Genomic DNA, 12,065 nt, shown 5'->3' on the forward strand with positions numbered 1-12,065 from the left:
TGTTACGGCCTGCACGTGCCTGTCAACACCCATCTATGACTACAAAGTCTGAGTGGATAACTACTATTAACAGCGCCTGGGGTTATTCAACTCAACACACAAAAGGCTATTCACACTAATACCTGTGTGGTTTTAGGTTCAGATTAAGGGTCCAAATGCAGACCCTCTGGATCATGCTAGTAATATCAAATTCTTGGACCAAACTGCCGAAATTCTTTCCTATGTTACAAATTGTTCGGCTTTCCTGGAGCGATATTAAGCAAAGCAGTGTCATGCTGAAGAGGGCATAATCAAACCACTTAAGATTAGCTAAATTTGTGATTTCAAGTCAGGTCTTCAACTGGAACATGCCTTTTATCAGGAGACTAATTTTTCAGTAATATCTAATGCTTTTTTAGAGGAAAGTGAACAAAATGCAACTTAAAGGCACCTTAAATAAGTATTCCTCTTTTTAGGAGAGAAATACATACTCTCCTTTTTAGGAGAGAAGGGAAAAAAAAAAAAAAAAAAAGAAAAAAAACAACAAACCTTTCTGGCCAAGTTTTCCATCCATAAAAGATGCGAATACCAGAGAGCTCCCTACATTAGCCCTTCTTAGCAGACTGACCTATTTCAACTGTATTCCTGGCAAGTAGTACTTTTCAGTTACAAGCTACTTTGCTAGCTAAAAGGATGGATCTCTTCCCAGACTTTTAAAAAAGCCCTCTGCCAGCAGAAACCAGTCTAAGTAAGCTAGCTGTTCCTGAAAACAGCACTTTTTCCTCCTGAGTTAGTTCTCCACAAGCTGACTGCAAAATCTGAGTGTGCTGTTGTGCTTAGCTCAGACGGAACAATACCGTTATTCTGAAAACTTTTTTTTCCAAACAGAGAAACAAGACATAAGAATAAATGAGCAATTTGTCCAAACCCAGGAACTGTCCCTTCTCCCAAGCAAATATCCTTGCAGCTCTGTCTCTGGCCCACTGCATCTTAGACTTCCCTCTTCACAGTTGCCCAACTGCAACCAGAACAGAAGAGCTATCTATACAATAGACAGGGAGAGACAGATGGACACAAACACACATGCCGTTCACAGTCTTCTACATAGTCTTGCTAGTTATTCATCTGAAGATGGTCTGGAGCATACCTGCTTGAGTGCAGACTTCAAGCTAGACACCCAGTTACAAGCCACACATGTGTCCAGAATACAAATGCTATCACAAGTGTCCCAATGTCATAAGGCACTCACCTCATTGTGGTTTTACTTCTCTAGTTCATTCCTACTTGTTGATATGGTGTCCTCCTCCTCCCAAGCTAGATGTACAGTGTAGAGTTCATCAAATTACTATTCTCAACATGCATCCATACTAAATGAACTGCTACAGAAGAAAAATACCTTTTAATCATTTCATCTTCTATTAAGAACAATGCAAGACTATTTTCCCTGATAAGAATTTCTATCCTCCCCGTGTCCTTCTACAAATCCTGTGGTTTTTTTTCCCCACAACTAGAAACTAAACAGATCCTTTTCATCTTTCATGTAAACAGTACTATCGAGAATGAGATTGGTACTTGAAGTGTAGAAAGATAAAACTAGCCAGAGGCCATGGGAAATGCAGCAATGACATTTATTGGAATTTCTCCAGGCATTACATGAAAAATTTTATAACCGAAACAGAGGATAAAGCACATTCAGTGCATCTTAAAAAAAAAAAAAAAAAAAGTATCTGAATAACCTTGATTCTTTGTAATACACACTACTGCAGTTCCTGGGATTGGTTTTCTATATACACATCAGCTAAAACTTATTCTGAACAAAACTGCAAAGAACTGCCTTTTCACTTGGCATTTTCCCACCTAGTACAATACAATATTCTTGAACTATCTAGACAGATTCCATGTAATTTTATACACAGTGTTAAGACCTTGCACCCCAACTGTAAAAAGAAAGACTGTTAGAGTAAATCAATATCTTTAATAAAATAAAACACCATGGAAGTAAAAAACACCACCAACAAAAAAGAACAGGAGACCCCCAAGCCCCTAAGTTCCACAGCAGCGTGCAGCAAATCAGCATTGTTGTTCCTCACTTTCATGTTAACATAAAGCATAATACTTAGAAAGCAGTGATATTCAGTCCTTGCTTTCTAAATTGGACAATCTTATGCATAAAGACACTGCTGGATTTGGCACTTTGCTTAACTGTTTTTCTTACTAAAAAGAATAAGTGTTTCCTGAAATACAGTATAAATGGTAAGAGATAACATGAGCCACTGTAACACTCAATTAACGGTTCAGACAAGCACTCCAAAATACGTGTCTCTTACACAGCTGTCTAAGCCTTCTCAAAAATTCCACTCAAAAAATTTTCAAATCTATATGCATCTTTTTATACCTTTATAAACATATTTTCTCCCTTGAAATGATCATTTTACCTACCTTCTGCCCAGAACACACAAATTCATGACTTTTGCTTTAAAAAGAAGACCAAAAAGCAGTATTAAAACAGGAATAACCTGGAAAGCATTATTAAAACTGCACCTGTGCTTCAGAATCCCCTTTGAAATGTGTATCCAATGTGTACGTGAAAACTGAAAGGTACATAATATTTGAAACTTGCTTGGTCCTCTCTTATGCACTCAACTTCGTGCAACCTGCCTCAATTTTGTCTTTAAATAAAATTTAAGAACAGCTTTCCGACTCCCACTACAGTAAGACAAGGCTTCTTGTAGTATTTCTTTGGTTGAACGAGAACCTCGAACCTTACACGCCTAACCCTTATGACAGCAAGTCTCCTGCAGAAAATTAAGATAAATACCACCCCACAGCCTTGCTTCCTTCCTCCTGTCATCATGACCAACCCCTGGACAGGTGGAAGCAAACAGGCTGGGAAGGAAACAGCAGTCACTGTTAGCTCTTGTCTTTACAAGTTCTGCAAGTGTGTATAGATACCTATCTCTTAGCTCTGAGCTACGGAGGCGGAGCTATGACGTAATGCTTTTTGTTTCCAGTTCCAACATGCATGTGGAATTACACTGCTGACCAGTACAGCCTAGGCAGCGGATGGCACTAGAGCTCTTTCTGTACGAACCAAGTCATGATACTTATTCTGCTTATTGGTCTGTGCACAAAACGTCAGTAGAATTAAAAGAGAGGCACGCATGAGTTCACACAGATTTTTCCACAGAAGATGTGAAACATGCTGCTCTTTGGAGGGAAAATTACATTCTTTTTTTTTTTTTCTTCAAGTATTATTCAACATAGATATATATAAAGACACGCTATCCTCATTTCACTACAAGACAAGCACATCCAGAGTGAACTTGTAGATCACCATTATCTTGGCTTTGACTACTGAAATTTCTCTCTTCCTTTAGATCAACTCTAAATATACATCTATTCATCATAATTACATGTGAGAATCCTTTATTTCCCCCTTGTGATTTATTTACACAATCATAAAAAAATTAATAGCCTGAATTTGCATACTGACATTTGAAGGCCCATCTGTAGCTATGAGTGTCCCAGCACTAGTTTTGGATAATACTATTACCTATTGCTAAGTCCTTTGAAAGCAGCATACTCATCTTTTCTTTCCCTTTTTTTGAAGAAATGCTGCCTAAAGAACCCTGGTTTATGGCTTACTCATTTTATTTTATTATTTGGATTGTAGTTTACTTCCTTCAGGAGCAGTTCACAGTCAGACAATGCTTCTGCTGGCAAATACTTCACTATCTGCTCAAGAGTCTTTTGATATGTTATCTTCTCCTGTTCCAGGGACTGAATTACAGTCTTCATTTTGTTCTCTCGAGTCAAAATAGTCTCCAGGCTGGATTCCAGACTCTGAATTTTAGCATGAGCAACCTGTAAACAATAACATTATCTTTATAATAAATTGAGACATTCTGAATAACTTTTCTTATATTATGATATGCTCTATGTTAAGGGAAGAACTTAATTCCATAGATGTTTCTAAAAGACATCCATGTAGGCAGATGATACAAGGAATGCCTACGGTGTATCACACAGAGAATCTCCTTGAAGTGGCCAGATCAATCTGAAGGATTTCTGAAAGCTTTACAAAGGGAAGGAGACACACAAGTTGCAGCAAGCAAGGGACAGTTGAGAGTAACAAGGAACTGGAGCTGCAGGGAGAAAAAGGAAATCAGCAGCTGGAGTAGCACTGGAAAAGACAACTTGTCTGACAGTGATGCAGGATGGGAACACTATGTAATAAAGTAAATTAGCAGGATGGAGAGGTTAGAGGGAAAGAGAACCTCAACGTTTAGTCTAGAAGCAAACAGTTTTCCCTGTTCTCCAAAACCAGACCTAGAGCTTCCTCTAGGGAAAAAAAACAAAAACAAAACACTGACTAGTAATCAGAAACCCTGGACCTCAGCAGTAGCAAATGTCTCTCTGTGGGAAGTGAGGGAATTCTGACTGTTCTTAGGAAAAAGTGCTGAAGCAGAGGAATGAAGAAGCTATTAAAAAAAAAAAAAAAAAAAAAAAAAAGAAAAGATAAAGAGGTTAAAGGAACTGAGGAAGATGGATTGCAACATGGCACTCTGGAAGAACAGAAGAGCTTTGACAGAGCCTTTCCAATCAGTCATTCGTAATTATTGTATGCCCTTGGTGCATTTTCAGAACAGAGGTAAAAGCCTGGGTAGCAGTAAATAAATAAATAAAAATGATAAAGCAAAAATAGTAAGAGAAAAAAGACAAGTGATCCCTGTTTTCAGTATCAGAAGAACACAGCACAGCACCCTTAGCCCATAAACACAAAAATAATGAGGACTTGATCTTTCCTTTTTCCCCTGCTTCTATCTTCAGGTTTCAGAAGCTGAAGGTGCTCTCTGTGCTCTTCCCAATGCTTGTTCAAATTAACAAATGTAACAAGAAATGGCCTGGTGATGCAAAAAGTAGAGCTTGTCTCTCAGGAAAATGCAAGACAATACACACTGAAACCTGAAACAAGTCTTGGCCAGGCTATGGGAGAAAGGGTGAATAGCGAAGGAGGAAGCAAAGACTGTTTTAAAGCATGACTTTATCAGGCAAAGTCTGGTGGGCGCTCAACTGTATTCAAGTCTGCTAGGAGAGACCACCTTTCAAAAGTGGGACTATGAGCTTCTGCAGAAGGAAACAGAACAATACTGCCTACAAAGGTCTGGAGAAAGCAAGCCTACTGCACTATGGGTTATTTCTTAAAACTTTCCAATAGGGAAGCAAATAGATGAAGGGACAGAGAACTTATTTTTCAGCAAGATACACAAATTTTGCCAACAGATATTATGGGAGATAAGGGTAGAGATATTTTGAGAAACAGAAATCTAAATCATGAAGGAAAAGTGCAAGGAATGACAACGGAGTTAAAAATAGGTCTAACAGAAGTAAATCACTGTAATGAAGAGAACTGCTCAGCTGCATAAGGTCTTGCCATTAGGAGACTTCTCATGTACATTTAGAAAAGACACTTACTCCTCTATTGGCTGAATCATAGAAATGACTTCTCTATGAGTTTGTAGTCTTAAGTCATTTACCTGTAGCTTCTCCAACAAATCCATGTTTTGTCTCTTCAGATGACTGTTTGCCCTCTCCAGCTTCTCCAGGGGTTCACCTTCATCACAGGGATTCACATTTTCCTGCAGTTCATCCTGAAGAACGTGGTACTCTACTTCGTAGGCATGGAGCTGTTTTGAAATATCCATTTCAAACACCTGCCATGAGAGAAAAAACAATTTTTAACTACAGTAGAGAGCGCTTATTCCACACCAATGTTTGGTTGAGGCAACTCTGCTTGATTAACTTAATGTTTTTTAATGTTCCTCTCAAAAATGTATTTTAAGGGGAAGTCTACAATACGAGCATTTTAGCATCTAGAGTTCTTATTGTAGCCATAATAAATCATAAACTTCAGAATAAATGGGATCATCACTTCTACAATTACCAAATGTCATCTCTTACTATGAGATGTATCAGTAGAAAAGTCTTACTTAATCCAAGAATTCTATAATATGACCAAATCTTTTCATCTTGAAGAAGAAATTTTTAAATTCAAGTCTCGCCAGCTTGTGATGGGAAGAATAATCCAGGAGTTGTCAGATCTCCACCCTCAAAACTGGATCTCTTGACTCCAAGTGCCCATTTATAGACTTTTATAAAAACACTCTTCATGGTTACAGTTTCCCTGTGCTCTGTCTCTGCATGAAGATACACTATTTTCTTATTGGGATGCTTTGGTGACAAAGCATTGTGAAGACTATGGAACCGAGCATCTAACAGTGATGGGACCATATCTGTTTATACATCTAGTCACAGCCTCTCAGCTTCTGAAAGTTACCAAATAGTTTAGACTAGGAAGGGAAGGATGTCTACAGTGACATTAATTCTGTTCCTTGTTCTAGAGATCACATACCACCAGAACACACACATAGATCCTCCAATGAAACTTTGGTTGACAGCCACCTGAACATGAGCCAGCAGTGTGCTCAGGTGGCCAAGAGGGCCAATGGCATCCTGGCTTGTATCAGGAACAGTGTGGCCAGCAGGACCAGGGAGGCGATAGTGCCCCTGTACTCAGCACTGGTGAGGCCGCACCTCAAGTACTGTGTTGAGTTTTGGGCCCCTCACTCCAAGAAGGACATCAAGGTGCTGGAGCTTGTCCAAAGAAGGGCAACGAAGTTGGTGAAGGGTCTAGAGAACAAGTCTTATGAGGAGCGGCTGAGGGAGCTGGAATTCCTTAGATTGGAGAAGAGAAGGCTGAGGGGAGCCCTTATTGGTCTCTACAACTACCTGAAAGGAGGTTGTAGCGAGGTGGGGGTCGGTCTCTTCTCCCTAGTAACAAGCAATAGGATGAGAGGAAACGGCCTCAAGCTGCGCCAGGGGAAGTTCAGGTTGGATATTAGGAAAAACTTCTTCACTGAAAGGGTAGTCAGACATTGGAACAGGCTGCCCAGGGAAGTGGTTGAGTCTCCATCCCTGGAGGTATTTAAAAGAAGGGTAGACGTGGTGCTTGAGGACATGGTTTAGTGGTGGACTTGGCAGTGCTAGGTTAATGGTTGGACTCGATGATCTTAAGGGTCTTTTCCAATCTTAACGATTCTATGATTCTATGAAACAAGTTCTGCATTACGTTCGCTGTTCTTCAGGTAATTCAAATGAGGTAAAACTTCAAATTACATGTGGTGTTCAAGCTGGGCAAGTGCCATTTTCCTCTATGCAGCTACCTGGTCAAGACTTCATCTGTGTATTATAGTCCTGCATACTGTCTACATTTTTCTTTCATTATCCGCTATAAGAGGATGGTCCTGGGAATTACAATGCTGAGTCAGCCAAACGACTCCACCTGCAGCCAGCCTAGGTAGAAGCAATACGATATAGGCAGTCTACACGTAAACGCAGTTCCAGAAGGCTGCTCAGCATGAGACCACACCACAGGCAAGCAGGTGACCTTCCTCTCAGAGCTCAGTTGACCTGCATATAACCACATCCACCTCTCCTCAGGCAACATAACCCATTCTTTACTCAGTCAGACCTGGCTTTGCACAAAGCCACTTCCACCATGCTCACCACAGCACGATTGCTCTGCAATCGGCTTCCAGGGCAGGTTTAGGTTGGATATTAGGAAAAACTTCTTAACTGGAAGGGCAGCCAGGCACTGGAACAGGCTGCCCAGGGAAGTGGTTGAGTCCCCATCCCTGGAGATATTTAAAAGATGGGTAGACGTGGTGCTTAGGGACATGGTTTAGTGGTGAACTTGGCAGTGCTAGGTTAACAGTTGGACTTGATGATCTTAAAGGTCTCTTCCAACCTAAACGATTCTATGATTCTAACCCATGCAGACCACAGGACAGAGATTTAATTTCTAAGAGTATCAAAAATGTTGAACTACCATCCCTATCATTGACAGAATCAGTGAGTTGTAAAGACACACTAAAGTACCTGACACAGGTTTAGCGCGGCAATCACAATCAGTGCAACGAGGAAAGGAAGATTTACACATCATCTAAAAATGAATGCTTGAATGACAGCACCTGAAACATTCAAGTGTTAACCAAGCCATAGGAATGCATCAGTGTTAACTGCACTCCTCATACAGAGATGGTTTTCTAGAGCTCTTCTGTTATCTCTGAACTGCCACCTGAAGGGGGAAAACTCACAGATTCACAGTTAAGCTACTAGACTGAGGCTCATTTTCAATTTGCAACTTCAGTGAAGAGGAAGACTATGTAGAGAGATGAAGATCCCAGTCACTGACAGTATGTCACAAGAAGCTTTTCCTGTATCAGCATCAGTAATTCTTTGTTTCTCTTCTGTTCTCACCCTTTGCCACGAAGTTGCAATGATACTGATGAAATAACACTACTCCAGTCCTCCTTTCCCTTACCTAAGAAAGGCAGGGATCAGTCCTGAGGGGCTTTTACCTCTGGCACCAAGCACCTGCCAAATGTGAACCCTCCAAGGGCAGGGCTGAGGTGAGAAAGGGCACCCCAACAGTGATCCCCAGGAGGACAGAAGCCACCCCCGCAACACAACAGCAAAAGTTTGCTTGACCTTTATTTTAATACAGATCATGAAAACAGGGCCTCGCCACCCTCCTAACTTGTAGGATTTTAAGTTGGAGGTGTCAGAAAAGTTCCTATGGGGGTACCCAGCCCTGTGCAGCCAGAAGTTCGAAGAATCAGGAGCAGAAGTTGCTGCGATGCTGCCTCTTCCCACCATGGCAACTTGTGCTTCCCATCACAAACTGCTGCACTGCTCATCCACTAGCAGGGAGCAACAGCTGAGTTTAGGTTTGGAAAATAGGCTACTTCTACCCTTCTGATGGCAACGTGAAATTCGTAAGCAAAGTCATGTTTCCCCAATAGCTGGGGCACAATTGTACTAAACCTTGAGGTAGCATCTGAAGTCTTACTAAAATTGCAGTTCAAAACCCACTGAAATTAGCTCATATCCTATTTCTATACAAGTTCTGGGAAGATGATTCCTTTGCATTTCAAACCAAAAGGAACATACTGAGACGACTTTTACATAAACCTTAGGCTTTTAAAGCCTTTTTTTAGATTCTTTTAAAGTAAACTAAATGGGGGGGGAAAAAGTAAAGAGGAGAACAACCTTACCTGGGTAATAATTTTTTCCATTTGAGGCTGAGTCATATCTGGAATAGTGGTTTTAAGAAAATCAACAATGTTCTCAAAACTCTCACATCCCATTATAGATGTTTCTTGACTGCTAAGTAGGCTCAGTGCTACTTTAAATATGACTTCTGTTCCTTGAAGAAAAATAATGTCTAAAAAAGAAAATCATTAAAATACCTTGAAAACGAGAGCTAAAGTCATTGGATAAATATATGTATTTGCTGGGATGTTTTTCTTTTTAATCAGTCATACTGCAGATTTATTCAGTTCAGAAGTGCAATCTGTCTTATTTCAACATGAGGGTAAAGCATATAAAAGCATTTTCTGTCACCTTACAGATGTGAGAGAATATTAAAGAAAATATCACATGCTTTTTATGTCTGTAACGGTTATCTGCAATAAGCATTTAATTACTGCCTACTGTAGACTATGGACTATTAACTAACTGCTAACTGTTTTTAAGTGCATCTATGACTGAAAAGCAATTGGGAAGTGGGTCACAACACAATGTACTGACATTTTACTGTTTTCTATAGGCAGAAGCTAGTCCTTTGAAAACAATCATGTAGATTCCATCACCAATCACATCATTTTCAAAATCCATACTAGTGATCACATTGGCTATAATTTAAGCCCCAAACCCTGACTTTGAGGTATAATGACGTGGATGTGAGAGAAAGTCTGGGCTCTGCAGAAGTCAGTAGACACAGACTGCACAGAAACTGGAAACTTGATCACTGTACCTAGAAACTCGGTCTTGGTAGCAGTGGTGGACTTGCAGTTACTGAGATGAACGCAGCACAGGAGCAGTTCAAATAAGCCTCCTGCGCTGTTGGCTCTGTCACACCACCAAGAACAGGGCTACGCAACTGAACAAACTCAACTTCTGACCCTGATACTGAGAGGCCATCCCTGGCCCTCCTCCCGTACCCCAGGGTAGCACCCAGGGCACTGGTGAAGCAGCCATCTCACTCATACACAGTTCCTAAAAGCCTCCCTTCTCCTATGTCTATGATGCACATTCAAGCAGCATACATATTAAGTATATAATTTGTGATGGGCAGACATTAACCATCTGTCCTGCTATGTGACAATGGCCCATAAGACACTGAAGATGCAAGAATCCAAAACATTAGGAAGTAAAACAATATAGTGACTTCTGAGGTTTAAAATGGGAACATGCCTTGCTCAGCTCATTTACAGAGAAATGAACACTGACCCTCCTCACCCTTAAAAAATTAATCTCCCAAATTCAAAGCCTACTGAAGACAAAAAAAAAAAAACAAAAACAAAAACCAAAAAAAACCCCACAAACAAAACAGAACACTTTAGCTTTGAAAAACAAATCAAAAAGTAAAAAAACCCAAAGTGCTTGAGTGTCCCAGAATTCAGTAATCCCACTGGGAAAGAGATGTACCAGTCACGTGAATACCACTGAAAAACAGATACACCAATCATTTGTTCACCCAAAGAGCAGTGAGAAAAAGTTTGCTGTAAAAGGAAAAAACATCTGTAATGGAGAAATCACTAGGTCAAAAAAATATCAAAACCAAAACCAACCAAACAAGCCCCTCTTCCCCACCAAACCACCACACCAAACAAATTAAAAACCTAACACATGCCAGTAATAAAACATGAGACAAAGGTCAAGTTGAAGTTCTTAAGAAAAGACAAAAGGTGCCGTATGAAAACAGAAAAAAAAAAAAAAAAAAAAAAAAAGGAAAAGAAGTCTGATTTAAGAGGAAATACATGGCATATGCTCCTAGCTTCTTGGTGCATATCTGAGTGCAGTGAGTTTTACATTAATAAACAAACAAATTTTAAAAAGAAAAAAGCTGCATTACTAGAGATTTGTTTAAGCTAGCAGTTGTTCTTGACCGTAAAAGAATACAAAATCAAGTACTTGACATGCTGATACTGTAAACACTACAAGGCACAATCAATATTTAAGCTTCTGTACTAGACATTATCTGAAGAGGAGCATATAATGAAAAAACTATCTAAATAGAATAACAGGCGTACTAAGACTAGGAAACTGTTCAACATATACATGAATACCTGAAACAGCGTTTAAGTTCAAGTTTACTTGAATTTTTTTTAGAAAGCACTTTAGAATCAGTTATTCAGAAACACTTTATTGAAAACCAATGCATTCTCTTTTTTCAGTTTACAAGTTCAATAAGATGAACTTTTCTATAGACATAAACTGAGCACTTGATGCATAAATTACATTTGCGACAACAAAATTCCTGCTGTTCATACTTCAGAAGTCTCTTGGCTAATAACAGACATACTTAATTGCTCAAGTCTGATGTTTCAAAGAATATATTTCGGTTTTCCTCCTTGAAAAGGAGCTGACATCCCACCATGAAGAGCATTGCTACTTGCCACCCCTAATAGTCACCCCAAATGTCCCTAGTATGTAGAAAATTACTCTCTGAGTTTCAAAACACAACGGACAACATTGTTCTGTTTATTATTGCAATAGAATAAACTTTCTTACCAAATACTCTGGCTACAAATCCTAACGGAAACTGAGATGCGAACAGTGTAAGAAACCACGGTGCAGCATAAAGGCTGGGACTGATTTCATTTTCTTCAAGATGATTATACAGGTCTCTGTGATAATCATGAAGAAGCCTTGAGAGCTGATACATCTGAATCTACAGTGCATGAGGGGGTTGGTGGGGAAGGAAGCAGAGAAAGAAAAGTTCAGCTTTACTCAGTTCTCCAAACCATTCGCATTTCACTCGAGGGAAATTAACTCCAGTACAGATGGCACTGTAAAATAAAGCTTAATTGTTGCCTAGGGCCTCGAGTGATATCTACTCACATATAAACAACCCACCCCTAATGAATTAAAACCAACACAGTAGTCAATAACAAAGAACAGTTTGAACCTGATTATTAATGAAGTATCATTGCAGATTCACAGGCTTGAGGTAAGAAGAG

At 39.7% G+C, this 12,065-nt stretch overlaps 1 protein-coding gene across 2 annotated transcripts in view; it reads right to left on the minus strand.

The window, feature by feature from the left end:
- Positions 1 to 1,616: 1,616 nt before the first annotated feature.
- Positions 1,617 to 12,065, minus strand: part of TBC1D4 (TBC1 domain family member 4) — a 117,385-nt gene continuing 106,936 nt past the window's right edge. For both annotated transcript variants that reach the window (XM_082304424.1, XM_082304423.1), the window contains 4 exons: positions 11,617 to 11,776; positions 9,096 to 9,265; positions 5,517 to 5,693; positions 1,617 to 3,843 (listed from right to left, as the gene is read on the minus strand). In XM_082304424.1, coding sequence (XP_082160550.1) covers positions 3,625 to 3,843; positions 5,517 to 5,693; positions 9,096 to 9,265; positions 11,617 to 11,776 — 726 coding nt within the window. In that variant the 3' untranslated portion in view covers positions 1,617 to 3,624. The remainder of the gene's footprint in view (positions 3,844 to 5,516; positions 5,694 to 9,095; positions 9,266 to 11,616; positions 11,777 to 12,065) is intronic.

Source organism: Platalea leucorodia (genome assembly GCF_965183815.1).
Source record: "Platalea leucorodia genome assembly, chromosome: 2".
NCBI classification, from domain to species: Eukaryota; Metazoa; Chordata; class Aves; order Pelecaniformes; family Threskiornithidae; genus Platalea; species Platalea leucorodia.